Consider the following 24,990-nt stretch of genomic DNA (forward strand, 5'->3'; position numbering starts at 1 on the left):
GGGCGAGGTATACTGCGTCTGAACCAGCAAGTGAGGACGAGGTATACTGCGTCTGAACCAGCAAGTGAGGACGAGGTATACTGCGTCTGAACCAGCAAGTGAGGGCGAGGTATACTGTGTCTGAACCAGCAAGTGAGGACGAGGTATACTGCGTCTGAACCAGCAAGTGAGGACGAGGTATACTGCGTCTGAACCAGCAAGTGAGGACGAGGTATACTGCGTCTGAACCAGCAAGTGAGGACGAGGTATACTACGTCTGAACCAGCAAGTGAGGACGAGGTATACTGCGTCTGAACCAGCAAGTGAGGACGAGGTATACTACGTCTGAACCAGCAAGTGAGGACGAGGTATACTACGTCTGAACCAGCAAGTGAGGACGAGGTATACTGCGTCTGAACCAGTAAGTGAGGACGAGGTATACTGCGTCTGAACCAGCAAGTGAGGGCGAGGTATACTGCGTCTGAACCAGCAAGTGAGGGCGAGGTATACTACGTCTGAACCAGTAAGTGAGGACGAGGTATACTGCGTCTGAACCAGCAAGTGAGGACGAGGTATACTGCGTCTGAACCAGCAAGTGAGGACGAGGTATACTACGTCTGAACCAGTAAGTGAGGACGAGGTATACTACGTCTGAACCAGCAAGTGAGGACGAGGTATACTACGTCTGAACCAGCAAGTGAGGGCGAGGTATACTACGTCTGAACCAGTAAGTGAGGACGAGGTATACTACGTCTGAACCAGCAAGTGAGGACGAGGTATACTACGTCTGAACCAGTAAGTGAGGACGAGGTATACTGCGTCTGAACCAGGAGACAATTACTAGATATTAGACTGAACCAATGGCAAGAGCTTTAAGATTTCTCCTCCTGGTCACCTCTGTTCCCTCTTTCTTTTCTAATCTAAGTGATAGTTTCCCTCCGTTTTCCCTACTTTCCTTCTTGAATCTTTCAAACTCCTTTTACCTTTGTCACTTATTTTATGGGACCTTCCCTCTTACCTTTCCCGTCTCTACTCCCCCATTCTTCACCTTCCCCTCAGTCTTTCTCCTCTTCATTTCCCTGTAGCTTGCTTTCGTCTTTCCCACCCTTTTTCCCTTTCCCGCTTCATTGATCCCTTTCCCTTTGGCCTTCTTTTGCCTTTCTCACTTTTCCTCTCCTCCCTCCCCCCTGACCTCATATATTTCCCTTTCTGTCTTCGGCTCCCCCCTCCCCCCCCTCTCTACCACAATTTCAAGAAACGTGTAGATATTGCATTGAGCTTGGCCAGCAACTATGCCAGACTCCTGTACCTCAAAGACGCCAGCCACAAGAAACATGTGTCTTCAGGGAGAAGAAGGCCAGAAAAAAATAAATCGTTGAAAGGAGGAATGTCCGTTGTCGGAGATTCGACATTTTTAGTCTGAGGGGGAAATTCATGCCTCTGACCTCCAGAGGGAAGAGTCCTGTCAAGATGGTCCTGTGACTACTTCACTCGCCCTCCTCTACTGCTTAGCTCACAAGCGTTAAGGATTCGTTCTGTAGAGCGTGTAGAATGGTAGAGTTTGTGTTATCTTATGTTTCAAGTCTCTTAGGATGTGTTCCATGTGTCAAGGATACGAGCTTTGTGTCTTAGGATGTGTTTCAGATGTCTTAGGGTATGTTCCTAGGTCTTAGGGGGGGGGGCGGATAGTCTTAACCCTTTTGATGAATAATTAGATATCTAAATTGAGAATCATTTCGAGAAGTGTGCTTTCCATATTTATATTGAGGGAATATATTTTCGAGAAAGGGTTGAATGTCATCAGTTTGAAGTTCTGTAAAGTTCATTCTATAAACAGAGGAAATGATTACTGCATGTAATTAATTTGGGTCCCTTATTTTGGCAACGGATTGCCTACACAACCATTACCAACTACTGCTCATAAGTATCTAATATATAAATTCCATATTTAACTAGTCTGTAATGGTGACCAGTTTCCATTCACACCCTGGTTCGACCCGGCCTCAGACACAAGCCCAGACTCAGGGAGGTAACCCAAGCCATCACTACAGTTCACTAATTGTTAATGAATTCAGCAACATTCGTCGACTCTCGCAGCCAAGGGTGTCGCGGGGGCGTGACCCTGGCACGCTGTTCCCTTCTGAGTTGTGTTGACCCCGACGAGCCTATGTTCATCCTTTACCCCAGACTGCTCCCTCTGCCAATTTGGGTGAGCCTAGCCCCAAGCGTATGCCGTTTAAGTCTGGACAGACAGACATTTTAAATGTCTCTTTCAGATGTGTTTACACACACTCCCCCAAACTGAAGAAATTGATACAATTAAAAATTTCAACGAGAAGTGAATATATAATTTTTGATATCAAAACCCACAAAGTTTGAAAGACAACCTTAAAGCTTCTCAAGATTCAGAGTGTAAAGTGTTGCCTTAATTAGCATCTTCCTGTATGCAATTAAAGTCCACAAAAAAGCAACAAAACTGCTTGAAAATGGCATGAAAGACCTAACGTTATTACCACCACCACAACTACCATCATCACCCCCCCTGTTACTGCCGCCGCTGCAACCATCACCACCACCACCTACCATTCCCTCTGCCACCACCATTCCCTCTGCCACCACCATTCCCTCTGCCACCACCATGCCCTCTGCCACCACCATGCCCTCTGCCACCACCATGCCCTCTGCCACCACCATGCCCTCTGCCACCACCATGCCCTCTGCCACCACCATGCCCTCTGCCACCACCATGCCCTCTGCCACCACCATGCCCTCTGCCACCACCATGCCCTCTGCCACCACCATGCCCTCTGCCACCACCATGCCCTCTGCCACCACCATGCCCTCTGCCACCACCATGCCCTCTGCCACCACCATGCCCTCTACCACCACCATTCCCTCTACCACCACCATGCCATCCACCGCATTACCTTCCATCATCACCTCCAAGGTTAGAAGGCAGAACAGATACTGAGGTAAGCAACCCCTACCTTCCTGCCTTTCTCTGACCTATATGGCGTACTTATTGAAAGCCTACATCCCTCTTCAGGTGTTTTACACCTCCCAAACCTGTTCTCCCAAACCTGCAGCTGTAGCGAGGAAGTAATTCATATTGCTGCTTCGCCAGGTATAAATTATTCAACACTAACATTTACAGTACCAATATCAGCTGTTGACGAAATGTAACAATTGTGGACTGTTACACCCCATCCCGTCCTCAGACCAAGTCCATTCTCTCCAGCGGTCGATCCCAAAGACGCATTCACAAATTTTAACATTTCTGTTCATTCAAAAGAGAACATTTATCAAAGATAAACTATTATTGTGTATTAACATATTGTGCATATTAAGGCATTGGTTAGGTTTGGTGTTTAGGTTCTGTTGGCGATTATTTGTACGTGGGTGAAGCATTTACAGGGTTGTGGTTGGAACAAAAGTCGTCAGTGAACTACTTGTTCCGCAAGTGTTCGAACATCATCAGTCGTGAGTCGTGTGTAAACCGTTTTTCATTCATAAACAGCTGGGGTTTGACGGATGGATGGAATGGACTTTGGGCCTTTGTTTGGAGGACGGGCTGTACACCCAAAATGTTAACGTTTTCTACACTTAGGATACAAAGGTAATAAATACTGCATCTTAGTCTCCACATGTGTACCCTTGTTAGAGTACCACATATGGAATGGTCTGTCCTTGTCTGGCCCTTCACTTTCCCTGAGAATTGTGTTTTTGTTAATCATTTCCACCCAACTTGTTTTGTCTTGCACCGACTTGAGATTTTATGGTTGTAGCCTTTCCTTGTTATTCATACCTCTTGGGCTGGTGGCCTTCCTCTCAACTTTCTCCTTGTGTTTCACTAGATAACTGCTCCAGGCAGGAGCCTGGAGCAGTTATCATCATTGAGTCTGATGGTAACACTGTTACCATCAGGTGTGTGTGTTTGCATCTGTATACTGTTATGACCCCATGTAGCCTGCTGAAACAAGTTTACCCAGTGAGTTATTCTGCTTTCCAGACCTGAGATTAAGAGGTCAGAGGAAGAAAATATATGATAAACGTCAGTGAGTAATTTAAGGATACGAGCAGAGGATGAGCGTCTGATAAGTGACATGGAATGAGATGTCGACATTTTGGTGACGTGACGTGAGGCTAACAGGACCTCGTGACACGTTACTCGAGTCACAGCAGTCGTCAGAGATGGTCGTACTTCGTTGATCTCCTGAAAGAAGGAAGAATATAGTGCTCTGTGTTAGCGGTGAAGCGAAGGCTACTTGTTTTCAAGTGTGAGGAAGCTGTTGGGGACATCGCGCACCATTTCTCTGATTTGAATATATTGGAGGCGGCCTGGAAGCGTGTGGTTGGTCGCACCTGTGTGGAGCCTGTTGGGCGACTCTGTGTGTACTAAAGTCAGGACTGGAGGAAGCCTTGTGAAGCAGTCCTAAAGGGATTTTGTTGGTGACCTGTGTTGAGCGCCAGAGAATGAGCGCCTTCACGTCATAGATTTCTGTGGTTTGTGTGGGAACAAGTTAATGGAGGAACTTCAAGGCAGGAGTAGAAGTGTGTGCTGAACGCTGAGGAAGAGCAGAGCTCCATAGTGAGGAGTTGAACTTCAAGCAGTGTAGGGGAGCTACACGTGTCTTCATGGAAGCAGTGGAGGAGCGTCACTGGTGTTGGAGCAGGACTTTGTTGTGCAGCAGATTGTGAGAACTGAGGAAGTGCCTCTCCTGATTTTTGAAGGACCTAGATATATGCATTGGCAGTGAGCCTCTAGGAGCAGAACAGAGGATTATGGGACACATTAATGCATGAGGGGAGTGCTTGAGTGCTTATTGGCATATAAGATGCAGTGTAAGATGAAAGATTGATTTCTTCTTTTGTTGGGGGATACTGATGTGATGTTCCAGGTATTTCAGCCCCAAGCAGTGAGGGGGTAGCAGGTTGTGAGCCAAGAGTTGTGCGGCAGCCTGATATAGATAGATGGTGAAGCCAGGATATGATGGAGTGCTACCGGGTTGTAGCAGCTTAGTGTGTATGGTAATATTGTATATCATATCTTTTATGTACGTTTTTATATATTAAATGTTGGCAGCTGGTCTTTGCTCTGGTCTTGGTGAGGTTTCCCAGAAAGTCATGGCTGCGGATATAGTGACGGTAGACACTAATTCATGAAAAGGGGATTTAGGAGATCATTCCAAACGAGAGAGTGGGGAGTCATGGCAGCTCGAGTAGGGTGTGTACACAGGACAACGAGGCCAGTGTTGGAGTCGCACCCCTAAATAGGGGACACTGATCCCGTCTCAAAGATAAAGATGCGTACAGGGTGATCTTGGTAAATTGCTAGCACTCCAGTGTCTATTGCTGGTCGACCGACGGTAGCGGGAGTGTGGCTGCGAGGTCAGCTGTTGTTCTGTCAGGGAGTGGTTGGGGACGCTGCCCGCCTGTACGTAAGTAACAATCTGGTGCAACCAGAGCTCCCTTTTGTCTTTAAATCCCCAACCAGCTCATATCTGATGTAAGAATACCCACTTTATCTTCGCTAGCTGCTGCTCTCCTCGCTTTCACAACTCTTGCACTTGTCTCCGTGATTTATCAAGGCGTCTCACCCTCCCAACTCTTGCCTGGCGCTCTCCTCGTACCCGTCCTCCCCCTTCTCCCTACCTGCCGAAGGAGCTGCGTGCTTCTTGCCCTGGTGTTCGCCTCAGGCAGGAAGACGAAGAGAGGATGATGGACTCGCAATGCCACAAGAACTCGAGGCACTTTTTGAGCAGGCACTCGGGGACGAGACCTGGATGACGAGTATTTTAAGGCACTCCTTCCGGGTGTCAAGGAGGCCCAGGAAGGAGGGGGGGGGGAGGACGAGTTGATCCACTCGTCGGCGGTAGCGGGGAAGGTGCCCGGCTTGTATGGAGAGCCAGGAAGGTGTGGCACTGTTGGTGGTGTAGCTGGGGTACACGACGGCAGGTGTGGCACTGTTGGTGCAGCTGGGGTACACGACGGCAGGTGTGGCACTGTTGGTGCAGCTGGGGCACACGACGGCAGGTGTGGCGCAGCTGGGGCACACGACGGTAGGTGGTGGGACTCGGGTAATATTTATGCAGGTATGGAAATATTACAATTAAGTGCCAGGGGAAAGTGTAGTATCCTAGAGTATATATGTAAGAGGGTGTTTACCCCCTCACATCACAGCCGCACCGTGTTGTGCTCTCCCTGGTGACCGTAAGACGACTGAGGACACCTCGGTGTGCTCACCGGCCATCACACTCCAGTCATCACAACTACCACTAAGGTAATGCAGAATCTGAAAAAACACATACTTCCACTCAGCATTAATGACTGATATGTGAGCCGTGTGTGTGTGTATGTATGTATGTAAATCGCGAAAATTAACACGTGATGAAAAATGTGAGTGTCAGACCACAGAGGAAGAATTGAAACAGGAATTTCCTTAAGTACTTTCGTATATTAATACATCTTCAGAAGGAATGATTAATACATGTTCATTCCTTATAGGTACAACATTAGGTACAACATATATAATATATATATATATATATATATATATATATATATATATATATATATATATATATATATATATATAAATATATATATATATATTTAATATGTCGTACCTATTAGCCAGAACGTACTTCTCAGCCTACTAGGCAAGGCCCAATTTGCCTAATAAGCCAAGTTTTCATGAATTAATTGGTTTTCGACTACCTAACCTACCTAACCTAACCTAACTTTTTCGGCTACCTAGCCTAACCTAACCTATAAAGATAGGTTAGGTTAGGTAGGGTTGGTTAGGTTCGGTCATATATCTACGTTAATTTTAACTCCAATAAAAAAAAATTGACCTCATACATAATGAAATGGGTAGCTTTATCATTTCATAAGAAAAAAATTAGAGGAAATATTAATTCATGAAAACTTGGCTTATTAGGCAAAAACGGCCTTGTATAGTAGGCTGAGAAGTGCATTCTGGCTACTAGGTACGACATATATATATATATATATATATATATATATATATATATATATATATATATATATATATATATATATATATATATATATATATATATATATATATATATATATATATATATATATATAATGTACCTAGTAGCCAGAACGCACTTCTCAGCCTACTATGCAAGGCCCAATTTGCCTAATAAGCCAAGTTTTCATGAACTAATTGTTTTTCGATGACCTAACCTAACTTTTTCTGCTACCTAACCTAGGTTAGGTTATTGGTTCAAGGTTATGGGCTAGGTTAACCTAACCTAGGTTAGGTTATTGGTTATTGACCAGGCTACGAGACCCCCTACGGGGGTCTCGTAGCCTGGTGGATAGCGCGCAGGACTCGTAATTCTGTAACGCGGGTTCGATTCCCGCACGAGGCAGAAACAGATGGGCAAAGTTTCTTTCACCCTGAATGCCCCTGTTACCTAGCAGTAAATAGGTACCTGGGTGTTAGTCAGCTGTCACGGGCTGCTTCCTGGGGGTGGAGGCCTGGTCGAGGACCGGGCCGCGGGGACACTAAAGCCCCGAAATCATCTCAAGATAACCTCAAGATAACCTATAAAGATAGGTTAGGTTAGGTAGGGTTGGTTAGGTTCGGTCATATATCTACGTTAATTTTAACTCCAATAAAAAAAATTGATCTCATACATAATGAAATGGGTAGCTTTATGATTTCATAAGAAAAAAATTAGAGAAAATATATTAATTCAGGAAAACTTGGTTTATTAGGCAAATCGGGCCTTGCATAGTAGGCTGAGAAGTGCGTTCTGGCTACTAGGTACGACATATATATATATATATATATATATATATATATATATATATATATATATATATATATATATATATATAATATATATATATATAATATATATAATATATATATATTCTGTCCGACAAAATTAATTGTGATTATATCCCAAATGGGATATATATTCCATCTTAATGTTTGGTAATGAAGAAAAAATTAGGAGGGGGTTAAATGGAGTCAAGACTGCAAGAAATTGCAGAAAAACCTGGAAAACTGGAAAAATGTGCAATACGTGACCACTAGGGTTAGTGCACAGTGCTGAAGTTACCTCCTGGGAAAGGGAGGCCTCGCGTGAGATTCAGAGAGGTAGACAAAACCCTCCTGGAGTCTGACAAAGGAAAAAAGACTGGTACGGGTGTTGATGTCACATCACATATCTCTCCGAAGATAATGATGTGCATTAACTGGATGTCATTACCTGCATCTGCAAGGTTGTCGAACTTATGAACTGTCTTTAGAAGTCCGGATAATGAGTCGTTTGCAGCCTTGTACATCACGTATGTCAGACCAATGCTGGAATATGCAGAAATTTATTTAGTTACTGAAATGAACAATTAAAATAAAGTAAGGAAGCAGTAGTTCAGGCATCAAATGTAGATATGACACAAATATGAAAAGCTTGAAAACTCGTCCCTCTCCCTGTCCTGCCCGTTGCTGCCGTGAGGGCGGCTTGGTGGGCAGCTGGCGGAGTGTGATGCTCCATGGGTCAGTCTGTCCTTTTGTGGCCTTATGCTCCTGCTGTTGTTCCGTTCGAATTCTGCCGAGCGACTTTAAATTTTCCTTATGTTTCGTTTTTCCTCCCCCCCCCCTTCTCCTTTCTAATTGTCATTTCCCGCCGACCTTTTACCTGTTTTGATTATTCTTTCGGCCTTCTTTTGTTTTGATGGCCAGGCATCATTTGACGCCCATCTTCGACGCTGCTTTCCGCTCTATCCCTTGCTCTTCCTCGCGGAGACCACAGAAGTGTGTTCCCTGGTGGAATGTGAATTGTGCTCAGGCTATCCACTGTAAGCGTGCAGCATGGAAGAGGCACCGCCGCCGGCAGATGGCCGATTCTTTTCTTTTGTTTCGGAAGGCGAGTGCAGTGGCCCGTAGGGCCATCTGTGCAGCTAAGCATGAGTGTTGGAAGTATTATGTTTCCACCATTACGTTCGAAACTCCTCTGCTGCAGATCTGGAAGCGTGTCCGCAAGATAACGGGTAAGTATCTCCCTCCGTGCACGTCTCGGTATTTACCGAGTCTGTATAATCGGGCCTGGGAGTCGTTTTCAGTCCCTGAGGACTGGCTCGATGCCATTGTCCTCCCTGTTCGCAAACCAGGGTCTCTTGGGACATCCCCCAAGGACTTCTGCCCAATTGCCCTCACGAGTTGTCTGCAAACTCTTTGAACGTATGGTTCAAATATCATGGAGGCCACCGATCATGGCTTCAGGTTCTCTACGTCTAAGACTTGTGCTATGACTTTTACTCGGAAGCGTGTCGTTCTTCGTTCCTCTTTGTCGCTTTATGGTCATCCCCTCGAGTACAAGGATTCGGCTAAACTTTTGGGGTTAATCTTTGACATTCGTTTGTCTTGGTCGCCCAATATCTCTTACCTCAGAGTTGAATGCTCTAAGGCCCTTACCCTCCTTCAGGTAGTGTCCCATACTTCTTGGGGAGCTGATAGATGCACTCTCCTCGCTTTACATTCCTCTTTCGTCCTATCTAAACTTTCCTGCCCTCAGCTTTTATGTTGACACTGGCTTCCTATCTGTCCAGGACCACCGTGATCGCTGCTATGTTCGCTATCTTGTGCGGTCCATTGCAGCATCCTTCCTCTCGCCTCTGTCGTGTTTTAAATTTTACCCCTCCTGTAGTTCCTCTTCCTCTTATCCACCTCCTTTCTGTCCGGTTATCTTACAGGATTCTCTTTCAGTTCGTATTTCTAATATTTCTCCTCTTATTGTTCCTTCCTTGCCCCCATGGAGAGTCCCCCTTCCGAAATTTTGTACATCCTTGACCTGCATCACTAAAGCTTTTACCCCTCCTACAATTCTGAAACGCCTTTTCCTTGAGCACTTTTCTTTGCACTCCTGTTCCGTTTCCATCTTCACTGATGGGTATAAGTCTGCGGACGGTGTAGGCTACTCTGTTGTTTTTCCTGACTGCACCTGTGTGTCGCCTACCTCCGGAGACTTAACATCTTCACAGCAGAACTGTATGCTATTCTCAATGCTCTTTGTCTCCTGCTTTTTCATTGTCAATCTTCCTTTGTAGTTGTCGTTGACTCTCGTAGTGCCCTCATGGCTCTCGGATCCTTTAATCCGGTTCATCCAGTGGTTGTCGAGATCCAGCATTGGCTGTTTCTTATTTCCAGTAAATTTAAGTCGGTTGAGTTTTGCTGGGTTCCCAGCCATTTTGGTGTCTCTTTAAATGAACATGCGGACACTGCCTCTAGGGAAGCTGTCTGCTCTTGTTCCATCTCCCGTAAAGGTATTCCTTATTCTGACTTTTACCCAGTTATTCATTCCTCCATTCTTACCCGTTGGCAGGATTGTTGGTGTTCTGTTACTGGTAACAAACTGCATACTCTTAAGAGTAGTGTGTCCTCATGGCCGTCCTCCTACCACCGTAACCGGCGATGGGAAACGGCTCTGACGAGGTTGCGTATTGGCCATACATGCTTAACTCAGTCACTTCATGGAGCGTCGCCCTGCTCCTTATTGTCCAAATTGCATTGTCCCTCTTACTGTCGTGCATATCCTTGTTGAATGTCCTGACTTCCAGGACGAGCGTGTGTTATTTCCGACCGTCCCTCGCGGTCGCTTGTCCCTCGATAGAATTATTGGTGAATCGGATACTTTTGATATAGTTCGCCTTATGCGTTTCTGCTCTCCTATTGGCATCCTTGGTGATATTTAGCGCCCTCTGATTATTCCGCACATTTGTTGGTGCTACATAGCCTTTCCGGTTTGGTGCCTTCTTTTGATAATTACTTAAACTCGTACCCCCTGTTAATTGAAAGACAGGCTTCAAGAACTGAAGCTCAACCCCAAGAGCACAACTAGAGGGTCGAGAGAGAGAGAAAAGAGTGGTGGGGGGGGGGAGGGAAACTACTCTAAGGATAGTTAGTCCTCAATGAAGCAGAATCTGAAAGCCACATAATTAGTGCCAAAGTACGACAGAGAAGAAGTGTGCTTGAACTCTTGTTGTTGAATGTGTACCTCACCGACCACTACCCCTCATCCCTGAAGCTGGGGCCTATGGTGATCACTGCCCTCTTAGCTTTACATACGCAAAAGTAGAGACGTCAGCTGATAAGTCATTAATGACTACCTGCAGCAATACCTGACGGTGGGTTTCATCTGCAGCTGAGAAAACACAGGTAATAATGGTATCTAAACAGCATTGCATCGTAACTGGGAGCCGATATATACCCACAGTGCTGCAAATATTGCAGCAAAGACTTACAGCCTTTTAGGCCAAAAAAACACTGGTTGCAAAACTTGATATGAAGTACAAACTCGCTGACATATAGTATGCAGCGCACTCCTGGATGGCTTGCCCTCCCCTTCCCCATCATTGATCAGAATGCTGAAGGTAGATATCCGTAAAAGCACACTCAACTCTAGTTTTAATCCCATCTGGTCAGTACATCCGAGTCTTCAGCTCTAGAGAAACGTAGGTGACCTTACTCTTATGTAAAGGCCAGTGTTCTGTCACCCACCAGACCAAGGTTCTTGGAGGAGCAGAAGGTGGCAGCCAAAACACAAGGCGCTCAATCAACAGCCTCATGGTAACTACGACGTTCTCAAGAACAACACGCCATCATTCCTTGGCTGGCTGTATTTCCAACATGTTTTCCCAACATTTAAATAAACATGAAATCAAGTCAGTTGAACATAGGAAGGCTCGGGTACAGAACTGGCTTTAGTTTCCTCCTGTACCTAACCGTACTTGATTGTGTTAAATTACAATGAAGTTTATTCCTAATGAAGAAAACTCAGGACAGGCTTTATACGAGCTTCGGTAGGACAAGAGCTTTTTCCTTTCTTGTGTTTTTTTTTAGAACACGTGTCAGTTTAAAGGTGTGTGTGTGAGAGGGAGGGAGGGAGGGGGGGGGGGGGGGGAGAGGGAGAGGGAGGGAGGGAGGGAGGTGAGTGGGTGGGTAAGAAGTATTTAGTAATTATAGAAAGCATTACGAGGAAGGCCGGGAAGGAAGGGGAGGGGGGTTAAGGAGGTGTAGGACGGGGCGAAGTGTACGGCAAGACACCTCGCGTCGTCAACCACTACTCCTGCCACTTTACTGCTGTCGCTCTCTCCCCCTGACACTGCTGGGTGTTGAGGTGCCTCGTTAAGGTGCTGTAGGGCGTAGGGAGGAGCTGCTGACGACGTGGGGAACGCCGATATTGATAGAGGGTCGTCAGGCATTTGCTGGTGGGAAATGGACAGAGATTTACTAGAAGCGGGTTAGTGGGCTGCACACGCTGGCCACGCCGCCGCCGCCGCCGCCACACATCGCTATAAGGGATTTAGTGTTAAGGCTTTGACGTTTTTGTCGTAGTAATTACTGCACACAACACATTGTCTGGGAGAGGAATATCGGTGGGGAAGACGGCTGTACCTTGGAAAGACAGGTGTTTCGTCATCAGTTGTCGTCTGTCAGCCCGTCACCTGTCCTCGACTAAAGTCCATTCCATCTACAGCCAGTCCTGCAAACAAAGACCCAAAAGTGATTCCATCCACCCGCCAACCCCAGCTGTTTATGCATGAAAATCGGTTTACACACGACTCACAAGTGATGACGTAAGAACACTCCCGGAACAAGTGCTTCACTGACGAATTTTGTTGAACCACAACGCTGTAAATGCTTCACTCACGTACTACAAATACAAATAATCGCCAACAGAACCTAAACACCTAACCTATGCCTATATATGTACAATATGCTAATATACTATAATATTATTTGATATTTGAGAAAATTCCCCTTTTGATTGAACAGCATGTAAAAATTTACGAACGTGTCTGTGGGGTCGACCGCTGAATGTCGTCCTTGACTTGAGTCAAGAACGGGTTGCATAAATACAAATAATCGCCAACAGAACCTAGGACGGGCATCCTCAAGACACTTCTGTGGCACTTAACTCGTAGACAACTTACGAACGAGAGTTGTGCTAACTAAAGCAACAACAGGTGTTTAGTCACGTGTGTGCATAATAACATGGCGTCCATAGTCGTGTCTAGATAGTATGTTGGTCTGTTCCAAGGGCTTGGCGATGCTCTCTTGCGATACGCTTGTTATAGAGATTGTACTGTATTGCTAGTCTATTTTGTGTACTCAAGTCTGCAGTATTGTCTTCCCTCTGTGCTCATACTTACTCATTCAAGATGAAATCTGCAGATTTAAGTGCTGCTGGTATCTCCCCCTGTGTCCACGCTCTTTCTCCATATTACACTGAGCCTCGCGCTACTGGTACTTTACATTTCTTTATGAATATTGAATTCCATGAGTCAGGACCAGGGGCCGAGTGCATGGGCATGTTGTCAATTTATCTTTAGGAGTCTTCTGAGTTCGTTTTAATATCCGTTATATTATCTGCAGCTTGAATGTCATTCATAACGAAGATGTCTGGATCTTCAACTTTCATGTTGTTTATTGGTGTGCTAAAAATAGCCTCATACTGGTGTTTTAGAATTTCACAATTTTGTTGGTTGTCCTCTCTGTACGAGCCTTCAGTTGTAAATAAAGGTCCAATACTGGTAGAGGTTTTTGCATATGTGAAAAATATTTTTTCACATATGCAATTTGTGATTACATATGTGAATTTGCAATTTAATTGAATTGCAATTTAATTTGCAATCAATTTGGATTTTTCTCTCTTGTGTAGCTTTGTTTAAATTCCCTTTCCTCAGACTCGTATGATCGCTTCAGCGTCTGCTCTCTTTCTCGGATCTCCCTGTTCAGATTTATTTTCCTTACTTGTGATAATCGTCTGTTATAAATGTCCGTGATTGTTTTCCTTCTGTACAGTCGTCTGCGTTCTCTTTCTAGAGTGGTCCTCTTTCTGATCATCCTCCACAGACTCGTGCTTCAAGCAGACCTTGTAAGCTTCAGCTGTCAGTTAAGCAATTCCTTGTGTGGGAGTTTTGTCGCTTCAAGACCGTCTCCCACTAAATGTTTGCAAGGTCTATATTTATTTTTTCCCAGTCGATCCTCTTATTGTCGAAATTGAATTGATTGAATAACCTTTCTCCCACCTGCACCGCCCCACCTGCACCGCCCCACCTGCACCGCCCTCCTGTATTTCAACAAAGACTTTTGTTACTTATGGAAAGCTTCGGTTTCCCCTCGAACTGTTCGTAGACCAGGTTTGGCATGCAGCTAGGCAAGCACGGGCGGCACTAGGCAGGAGGGCGGCAAGCACGGGCGGCACTAGGCAGGAGGGGCGGCAAGCACGGGCGGCACTAGGCAGGAGGGGCGGCAAGCACGGGCGGCACTAGGCAGGAGGGCGGAGAGGGGCCTGGTAGCTGCATTGCGACTCCCTGTGACTGCTGTAGGTGACTCTTAGCTTATTATGTTTCATGGCTCCGTAAAGTGTACCATTAAAAATGTAGCTACTTCCCGCTCCCTGCCTCCCCTCTCTCTGCCTCCTGCCTCTCCCCCCTTTCTCCCTGCCTCCCCCCTTTATCCCTGCCTCCCCCCCTTATCCCTGCCTCCCCCCCTTATCCCTGCCTCCCCTTATCCCTGCCTCCCCCCCTTCTCCCTGCCTTCCCCCCTTCTCCCTGCCTTCCCCCCTTCTCCCTGCCTTCCCCCCTTCTCCCTGCCTTCCCCCCTTCTCCCTGCCTCCTCCCCCCCTTCTCCCTGCCTCCTCCCCCCTTCTCCCTTCTCCCTGCCTCCCCCCTTCTCCCTGCCTCCTCCCCCCCTTCTCCCTGCCTCCTCCCCCCCCTTCTCCCTGCCTCCTCCCCCCCTTCTCCCTTCTCCCTGCCTCCCCCCTTCTCCCTGCCTCCTCCCCCCTTCTCCCTGCCTCCTCCCCCCCTTCTCCCTGCCTCCTCCCCCCCTTCTCCCTGCCTCCTCCCCCCTTCTCCCTGCCTCCTTCCCCCTTCTCCCTGCCTCCTCCCCCCCTTCTCCCTGCCTCCTCCCCCCTTCTCCCTGCCTCCCCCCCTTATCCCTGCCTCCCCCCCTTATCCCTGCCTCCCCCCTTCTCCCTGCCCCCCCCCCTTCTCCCTGCCTCCCCCCCTTCTCCCTGCCTCCCCCCCCTTCTCCCTGCCTCCCCCCCTTCTCCCTGCCTCCCCCTTCTCCCTGCCTCCCCCCCCTTCTCCCTGCCTCCCCCCTTATCCCTGCCTCCCCCCTTATCCCTGCCTCCCCCCCTTATCCCTGCCTCCCCCCCTTCTCCCTGCCTCCCCCCCTTCTCCCTGCCTCCCCCCTTCTCCCTGCCTCCCCCCCCTTCTCCCTGCCTCCCCCCCCTTCCCCCTGCCTCCCCCCCTTCTCCCTGCCTCCCCCCCTTCTCCCTGCCTCCCCCCCCTTCTCCCTGCCTCCCCTCCCTTCTCCGTGCCTCCCCCCTTCTCCGTGCCTCCCCTCCCTTCTCCCTGCCTCCCCTCCCTTCTCCCTGCCTCCCCTCCCTTCTCCCTGCCTCCCCTCCCTGCCTCCCCTCCCTTCTCCCTGCCTCCCCTCCCTTCTCCCTGCCTCCCCTCCCTTCTCCCTGCCTCCCCTCCCTTCTCCCTGCCTCCCCTCCCTTCTCCCTGCCTCCCCTCCCTTCTCCCTGCCTCCCCTCCCTTCTCCCCTCCCTTCTCCCTGCCTCCTCCCCTCCCTTCTCCCTGCCTTTCCCCCCCTTCTCCCTGCCTCCCCCCCCTCTCCCTGCCTCCCCCCCCTCTCCCTGCCTCCCCCTCCCCTCTTCCTGCCAGCTGGGTGTAGACACCACTACTGTGCCAGGCAGGTTAGAGAAGCAGGGCGCGAGGGAAGACGAGGGTGAGGCGGGAAGTAGAGAGATGAGGAGACAGAAGGGTAGAGCAAGGAGAGGGTTAGGTATGGTGTGAGTAAATTGTGTGGTGGGGGGGGGGCAGTATAATGAAAGGGGAGACACGAGAGAGGAAACTGGCGGAGAGAGAGCAGGAAGGAACAGGAATACAGGAGAGGACGAAAGGGAGATGGGGAACACTGTAAAGAAGTGGATGGGGGAAATGAGACTGTTGGAAACGAAGCATGGGGATGGAAGAAAGGGTAGAGACTAGAGAAACAGGGAGAGGAGAGGACGATGCAGAGGAAACAAGGAATCAGAAAATGAGAATAGGATGAGTGTAAAATATAATTGAGGAATGTGAGAAGAGAAAGCAATGGGAGAGACGTGGAGGGTGAGGCGTAATTAATAAAATAGTGGCGATATTTGCCTTAGAGTATACACTTATGTTGGTGAAGGACCACCTTGATGTTCTGCAGTGTCACGTATGGTGCTGATGGCACCATGTTATGTGGGCCTCGGGTCATGGTCTTGGAGACTTCCAGAGCTTTATATTTTTTCTGATATTTAAAACTGTTTCCATTTTGTTGTCTATTATCCGCGTGGTCCTCTTTCCCAGCCACACTTACTATTGGTGTTCTCTTGGTTGTGTTATGATTCAACCCGTCCCTGATTTGTAGATGCCTTACTGCCCTTAGATACTGGCCTAGTTCTCTTTGTGGAGATCCCGCCTCTCAACCGTCAACCAACCAGTGTACAGTGTGTGTGTGTGTTTACTATTTGTATTTACTATTTGCATCTGCAGAATCAAGTTATTAGCTGTTGAACCCCACTTTTCTAACCAATCTATTTTTCCTATTATTATATATAATACCTATGTAGTTCCCCCTCCCCATCCGGCCCGTTGGCGCCGTGAGGAGGCTTGGTGGACGCCTGTCGGTGTGATGCTCCATGGGACAGTCCTCTGTTCTTTTGTGGCCTTGTGCATCGCTTTTCCTTTTCCTTATGTTTCTTTTTCTCCCCCCCCCCCTTCTCTTATCTGCTTATCGTTTCCTGCCGACCTTTTGCTTGTTTTGGTTATCCCTTTGGACTTCTTCTATTTTGATGCCCGGGTGCTTGAGGAGGCATACTCTTGCACCCATAGAACTGTAGTACCCGACGTCTTGAGCGAGGGGAACCTTTTATTGTCAATCCCCCTTTCGTCGCTGAACCCGATCTCGACGGACTGACGGTTCTTAAGGTGGCGTTTGTGGGGCGTATACTCACAACGCACCCCTAGGGGGCCCCGGCATGATCGGCGATAGCTTCCTGTTGGGTGTCCTGCCTCTAATTGTGGCTCTATGGTGGGTATGGGGCACATTCGTGGATGAATTTCTTTCTCTTCGTCTTTGTCGTTGAATGTTTTTGTACCCTCTCAGGCTCGTGGGGTGGGCGACCAAGCCCCCGAGTCGGCCTGTATTGGAAGACCGGACTCTGTAGCCCCCGCTATATTAGGTCCCGACCTTGCTCCTCCTCCTGACCATCCTGACTTCTTCCCCCAGCTCCCCTCCCCTCCCTCATCAGTGGTTGGGTCGAGCCTCAAGCCCCCCAGTGGTGACCACTTCGTCCCCTGGTGCAGCTAAGTCTCTCGTTGTGACTACTGCGCCTTTTTAACCCCTCTCTCTGGGGGTTCTCAACGCTGTCCATGCCACAGCCGCACTCGCTCGATTCCTTCCTGTACTGATGCATATCAGGCCTTGTTTGGTCCCGCATCATGGGCCAAATACTTTGATCTCCTCCCTCTTGATTCTGCGCTTCCTGATGATTTCTCCCTCCATCGGCATCTTGTTGATTCCGTAGATGCCTCTGGTACCTTCAACCCTACTCGTCTCGGAACTCGTGTCGTTGCTGCTCCTTCTCAGGATGCAGCTTCCCGCTTGGCTGTCTTATCCTGCATTGGCGAGATCCCTGTTCGGGTCTCAAAGAACGCTCGGTTGAATGCCAGTGTTGGCACTATTCTCCTCCCGCCCCATGTTGCGACTGGTGTTCGGAATCTGCAGGACTGCCACGATGATATTCGGCATATCCTTGATGCCCAAGGCCATTCTGTCCTCCCAGGTTGGCTCGTTTACTCGTCCCCTTCGTGGTCGTCGCCGTCAGCCCCTTCGGGCTGTGAAGATCACCTTTGATGGTCGGACCCTTCCACCCTCTGTCATTCTTGCTGGTGCCAGGTGCTCTGTCCAGGAGTACATTCCTTCTCCTAGGCTCTGTAACAAGTGCTGGAGGTTTGGGCATGGTGCCCTCCGCTGCTCTGGGACCGTCTCTCTCTGTCCTTTGTGTGGTGGCGAAGGTCACTCTAAGTCGGAGTGCACTTCTCTCCAGGTTCGCTGCCTCAACTGCGGTAAGGCCCATCCTACCTTCTCCTGTGCGGGTATCCATTACAAGCTTGAGGCAGACGTCCTCACCTTGAAGCACCGGGAGCGTTTATCTTTTCCTGAAGCGAGGCGCCAGGTTCGCCAGCTGACGCCTTGTGCTAACGTCTCTTATGCTCGTGTTGCACTCTTCCTCTCCTGGTCCTTCCCACCTTCCTCAGACCCACAACCGTTTCCCGGCCTTGGACCCTGATACGCCCACTGCCCCCTCCTCTGTTCCTTTGAGTTCTGTCCCGAAGGGTCCTCCTCCTGGTCCTCTGTCTGGGGTTCCCCTTCTTTCTGTCCGGTCTGTCATGTCTCCTGTGTCTTCCTCGTCTCCCCCCGATCCTTCCCATCCTTCTCCTCCATCTATTGACTCTCCCCACCGCCTGTCAATGCGGGCTGATGTCCATTGCTCTCCTACCGACCATCGTGTGTGCTCTCTTTCAGCTTCTCCTGTTGAAACGCTGGAATCCGTTGCCCAGTATGTAGTTGCTGGGACACCTGTCTCTTTTAAGTCAGAAGCGTAAGCCTGGCTCCTCTCCTTCCTCCTCCCCGGCGGGTAAGAAGGCTTCACTTTCTTCCTTGGCCCCTACTTCTGCCTCTATCGCTTCTTCCCCTCCCATTTCGGTGGTTGCTGCCCTTGTTGAGGTGCGCTCCCCTCTTTCTACTCCCCCTCTTCCTGCTGCTGTCCTTGACTACTCCTCTCGGTTGCCGCCTCCTCTTCCTCCGGACCCCGCCTGTCCACCTCTGGTCTGTTCTCCTGCTTCCTTCCCTCCGTCTTTGCTCAGTTTACCCATGCCCCCTAATTCCGACTTTGCTGACCCTGATCCCGACCCTGATCTTCTTTAACGTGCTATGTTGCTCTTTCGCCTTTGTTTCTTCCTTGTTCTCTGTTGTTGTCCTTTCTCTTCTTGTCGATGTCGATTCTTCAGTGGAACGTTCGGGGTTATTACGCCAATTTCCTTGAACTCCAACTTCTAATTTAGCGATTTTCACCCCTTTGTGTCTGTCTCCAGGAGCCGATGCTTGGTGCTCGTCCTGGTTGCTTTCGTGACTATTCTTTCTCTTCCCCCCCCCCCCCAGCTGTTGCTGGGGCTCCTAACCCTTCTGCTATCTTGATTCGCTCTGATGTTCCTTTTGTCCCCATACTTTTTCCTTCGCCTTTCCATTGTTCTGCTGCTCGTATCTTTGAGGGGAAATGGTACACTGTTTGTTCCATTTATCCCCCCCCCCCCCCCCCCCCCGCGTGTCCCGCTTTCTCTTCCTGATCTGAAACACCTACTGGACTCCTTGCCGGAGCCTGTGCTCCTGCTGGGTGATTTCAATTGTCGTCATTCCCTCTGGAGTGATGTTCTGATGAACACCTGGGGTCGCCTTCTCGAGCCGTTTATCCTCTCTTCTTCCCTGTCTCTTCTGAATTCTGGTGAGCCCACGCATTTGGACTCTCGGACTCGCACCGTTTCCTGTCTTGATCTTTCTCTTTGCTAGTCTTCTCTTTACTTGGATTTCACGTGGCAGGTTCTTTATGACCTCCATGGCAGTGACCATTTCCCCATCCTTGTTACCTTTTTCTCTTTTCGCCCTTTCCTCTCCTTCCCTAGGTGGCAGTTTGCGAAAGCGGACTGGAACCTCTTTACCCTCAGTGCTACTCTCTCTGACCTCTCCCTTCTGCCACTCCCTCGCTCTCTCCTCCTTTTTCATGACACTGTCTTCGATGCTGCCCTCCACTCTATTCCTCGCTCTTTCTCTCGGGGTCCACGGAAGTGCGTTCCCTGGTGGAATGCAGACTGTGCCCAGGCTGTTCGCTGTAAGCGTGCAGCCTGGAAGAGACATCGCCGTCGGCAGACAGCCGATTCTTTTCTTCCGGAAGGCGAGTGTGGTCTATGGGCCAGGTGTATGGCTAAACGTAAATGTTGGGCATCTTATGTCTCCACCATTACGTCCGAAACTCCTCTGCCACAGATCTGGAAGCGTATCCGCAAGATAGTGGGCAAGTTCGTTCCCGATGTTTCACCAGTCCTTCACCTCCATGGTACTCTTGTGGCGGACCCGTTGCAGGTCGCTACCGAACTGGGTTCCCACATTTCTTCTGTTAGCTCTGGTCTTCATCTTCCCCAATCTTTCCTTCTTCGTAAACCTGTCCTAGAGTCTCGTCCTTTAGATTTCTGCACTCGTCTTCGACTTCCCTATAACGATCCCTTCTCTCTCTCTCTGAACTTCGTTCTGCCCTGGCCCTCTGCGGTTCTACGGCGGCGGGCTCCGATGGTATTCATTATGAGATGCTTCGCCATTTTCCTCCGTGCACGTCTCAGTATTTACTGAGTCTGTATAATTGGATCTGCGAGTCGGCGTCAGTCCCTGAGGACTGGCTCGATGCCGTTGTCCTCCCTGTTCGCAAACCAGGGTCTCTGGGAACATCCCCTACGGACTTTTGCCCTATTGCCCTCACAAGTAGTGTCTGCAAACTCTTTGAACGTATGGTTAATGTTTGTCTGATGTGGTTCCTGGAACACAATCACCTCCTCCCCTTTTCAATTTGGTTTCCACAAGTGCCGCAGCACGACAGATGTCCTGGTGAACTTGGAGGTCTATATTCGTACTGCTTTTGCTGCGAAGACCTCCGTTGTTGCCGTCCTTTTTGACCTGAAAAAAAGCTTACGACACGACTTGGCGATATCATGTTCTATCCCAGCTTCATTCTTTTGGCCTTCGTGGTCATCTCCCTCTCGTTCTCCGCAGCTTCCTCTCTCGTCGTTCCTTTTGGGTGCGGCTTGGTACCGCTCTCTCTGCCTCTTTTCAGCAATACGAAGGTGTGCCCCAGGGTAGTTTTCTGAGCACTACTTTTTCTGGTTGCCCTCATTGGTCTTCTTTCCTCTCTTCCTTCAGGTGTCTTCTCCGCTCTCTATGTCGATGATCTTAACCTTTGCTGTCAGGGTGATGATTCGCCTCTCCTTCAACGCCGGCTTCAACTTGCGATTGATGCCGTGTCGTCTTGGGCCACCGATCATGGCTTCAAGTTCTCTACTACTAAGACTTGTGCCATAACTTTTACTCGGAAACGGGTCGTTCTTCGTCCCTCTTTGTCACTTTATGGTCATCCCCTTGAGTACAAAGATTCCGCGAAGCTTTTGGGGTTATTCCTTGACACTCGTTTGTCTTGGTCTCCCCTTATCTCTTACCTCCGTGTTGAGTGCTCCAAGGCCCTTACCTTCCTTCGGGTATTGTCCCATACTTCTTGGGGAGTGGATAGGCGCACTCTCCTTGCTTTACATTCCTCTCTCGCCCTATCTAAGCTCGATTATGGGTGCCCTGCTTACTCGTCTGCTTCTCCTTCTACTCTTCGCCGTCTTGATGCTTTGCACCATACTGGGTTGCGCCTCAGTTCTGGTGCCTTTCGTTCGACTCCCGTCCTTAGCTTGTATGTTGACACTGTCTTCCTGTCTCTCCAGGACCGCCGTGATCGCTACTGTCTTCACTATCTTGCGCGGTCCTTACAACATCCTTCCTCTCGCCTCTGTCGTGCTTTAACTTTTACCCCTCCTGCTGTTCTTGTTTCTCTTCACCCCCTCCCTCTCTGTCTGGTTATCTCACGGGATTCTCTTTCCGTTCGTTTTTATGAAGTTTCTCCTCATGTTGTTCCTTCTTTGCCCCCGTGGAGAGTCCCCCCTTCCGCAGTTTTGTACATCCTTGACCTGCATCACTAAAGCTTTTACCCCTCGTACGGTTCTAAAACGCCTTTTCCTTGAGCACTTTTCTTCTCACTCCCGCTCCGTTTTTGTCTTCACCGATGGGTCTAAGTTTGCGGACGGTGTTGGCTACTCTGTTGTTTTTCCTGATCACACTTATATGTGTCGCTTACTTCCGGAGACTAGCATCTTCACTGCGGAGCTTTATGCTATTCTCTATGCTCTTCGTCATCTGTTTTCTCGTTGTTAGTCTTCCTTTGTAGTTGTTGTTGACTCTCGTAGTGCCCTCATGGCTCTCGGGTCCTTTAATCCGGTTTACCAGTAGTTGTCGAGATCCATCATTAGCTGTTTCTTGTTCACAGTAAATTTAAGTCGGTTGAGTTTTCTTGGGTTCCCAGCCATATTTGTGTGTCTTTAAATGAGCGTGCGGATGCTGCCGCCAAGGAAGCTGTCCGCTCTTGTCCCATCTCTCGTACAGGTATTCCATATTCCGACTTTTACCCGGTTATCCATTCCTCCATCCTTAGCCGTTGGCAGGCTTCTTGGTCGTCTGTTACTGATAACAAACTACGTACTCTTAAATGTTGTGTTTCCTCTTGGCCGTCTTCCAACTACCGTAACCGGCAATGGGAAACGGCTCTGGCAAGGTTGCATATTGGCCATACTCGCTTAACCCATGGTCACTTGATGGAGCGCCGCCCTGCTCCTTATTGTCCTAATTCCATTGTCCCTCTTACGGTCGTGCATGTCCTTCTTGAATGTCCTGACTTCCAGGGCGAGCGTGTGTCTTGCTTTCCGACCGCCCCTCGCGGTCACCTGTCCCTCGATAGAATTCTTGGTGACTCGGATACTTTTGATATCGTTCGCCTTATGCGTTTTTGTTCTCGTATTGGCATCCTTGGTGATATTTAGCGCCCTCTGATTATCCTGCACATTTGATGGTGCTACATAGCCTACCCGGTTTGGTGCTTTCTATTGATAATTACTTACCTATGTAGTTGTAGATATAATAAGCTCTCTCTCTTTCTTTCTCTTTCTCTCTTTCCCTGTCTCTTTCTCTCTTTCCCTGTCTCTTTCTCTCTTTCCCTGTCTCTTTCTCTCTTTCCCTTCCTCTTTTTCTCTTTCCCTTTCTCTTTCTCTTTCCCTTTCTCTTTCTCTTTCCCTTTCTCTCTTTTTCTCTTTCCCTTTCTCTCTTTTTCTCTTTCCCTTTCTCTCTTTTTCTCTTTCCCTTTCTCTCTTTCCCTTTCTCTCTTTCTCTTTCCCTTTCTCTCTTTCTCTTTCCCTTTCTCTCTTTCTCTTTCCCTTTCTCTCTTTCTCTTTCCCTTTCTCTCTTTCTCTTTCCCTTTCTCTCTTTCTCTTTCCCTTTCTCTCTTTCTCTTTCCCTTTTTCTCTTTCCCTTTCTCTCTTTTTCTTTCCCTTTCTCTCTCTTTCTCTTTCCCTTTCTCTCTCTTTCTCTTTCCCTTTCTCTCTTTTTCTCTTTCCCTTTCTCTCTTTTTCTCTTTCCCTTTCTCTCTTTTTCTCTTTTTCTTTCTCTTTTTCTTTCTCTCTTTTTCCCTTTTTCTTTCTCTCTTTCTCTTTCTTTCTCTCTCTTTCTCTTTCTTTCTTTCTCTTTCTTTCTTTCTCTCTTTATCTCTCTTTCTCTCTTTCTTTCTCTCTTTCTTTCTCTCTCTGTCTTAGTCACCTCCTGAGTGGGAGAGGTGACGGGAAAAGAGTGAACAGGAGAATTCCGTCTTAGAAACACTTGGTGCAGTGTTGAGTTGAGGTGTTTAGTTAGGGCGGACTATAGGCGGTCCACCGCGTGTGAGGGGGGGGGGGGGCGACCGTGTTCATATAATGTTTTAAGAGAGGATGCTCCTGCCTCGCTGTAGCTGGCCCACTATGACTTGGTGGGCCACTACCATCACCTTCTGTGGTTCATTGTTCCGTAAATTACTGAAGAACATGTCTAACAGATCTTTCACCCTGTCCATGGAGGACAGAAGAAAATGTATATATGCTGGTTAGCATTGTAAATGTCTGGCCACGTCTGTGGTAGATAATATTTGCTTGATCATTCCCTTATCATATTGCTTGTTTTTATTACGTGTTAAATTACCCCTCCCCGAGTCGATCATTGCTACCAGAGTACCACTGATAAGTTGATCATTACACGACGGCCAGAGTACCAGGCGAGAGGCGCCTGGTACTAGTGTCTTGTTCAAGGCTCCGTGTACACCAGGGAAAAGATTCACGCAGCAGCTACGCAAGCACTTACGAACTTGTACATTTTTTCTCAATTTTTGGCGGCTTTGTTTACAATTATTAAACAGTTAATGAGCTCCGAAGCACCAGGAGGCCGATTATAACAATAACAATAGTTGATTGTCAAGTTTTCATGCTTGTTGAGGAAAGATGTACACGTTTGTAAGTGCTTGCGTAACGGCTTCGTGAATCTGGCTCCGTGTTACTTGGTCCACCTTGCACGCCACAGCACCAGCACTAGCATCCGGTTCCTCAGCTGACTGAGTGTGGTAATGTATTAAAATGTATTCGACAAGTGTGTGGATGGTCCTGGTCCTGTGATTGGTGTATTAGTCAAGAGTGGGGGGGGGGAGCCTTAGAGTAATAGTGAAAACAAGGTCGGTACTGGAGCAGTGGGAGGACCAGGTAGAGGAGAGCACAGCGCCACCACAGGTGTGGTAAGTCCCACCACACGCACTATACTAGGAGGACATCATAGATAGAATATGTAGGAGCTACAAGCACTTTACCCCCAAGAGTGTAACACTTATATGCTGTGTTTACTATATTAACCTGCAATGTTAAATGGGATTCTTGTACTGTGATCTGTGTATATGTACTCACAGGATGTGTGCGGCCCTTGAGGGACCTGGAGTACAGGAGGGTAGAGATAGCCTAAGCTACGCTATCACTTTGAGATGGATTTCCTTGTCTCAATAAACATATTGGACTAGGACATCGCTAAAACCTTTTGGCAAATATTGTATAAAATTATCCCAGAAGGAATAACTCAGTGTGTAGGGAGAGGGATCACGCCACTAGACCCACCGCATAATATTACAGAACAAAGACGCCTTATTACAAAGATTACAGAATCAGATGCCTTGGTATCACAAAGGTGTGGCCGCGCCCGTGTACAGTATTGGTGCCATTGTTGACGTG

The 24,990-nt window shown here is 48.3% G+C and overlaps 1 protein-coding gene across 1 annotated transcript in view; it reads right to left on the reverse strand.

The window, feature by feature from the left end:
- Positions 1–13,349: 13,349 nt before the first annotated feature.
- Positions 13,350–24,990, reverse strand: part of LOC138367396 (uncharacterized protein DKFZp434B061-like) — a 78,261-nt gene continuing 66,620 nt past the window's right edge. The window contains exon 3 of the mRNA XM_069329039.1: positions 13,350–13,551. Coding sequence (XP_069185140.1) covers positions 13,350–13,551 — 202 coding nt within the window. The remainder of the gene's footprint in view (positions 13,552–24,990) is intronic.

Source organism: Procambarus clarkii, chromosome 22 (genome assembly GCF_040958095.1).
Source record: "Procambarus clarkii isolate CNS0578487 chromosome 22, FALCON_Pclarkii_2.0, whole genome shotgun sequence".
Classification (NCBI taxonomy): domain Eukaryota; kingdom Metazoa; phylum Arthropoda; class Malacostraca; order Decapoda; family Cambaridae; genus Procambarus; species Procambarus clarkii.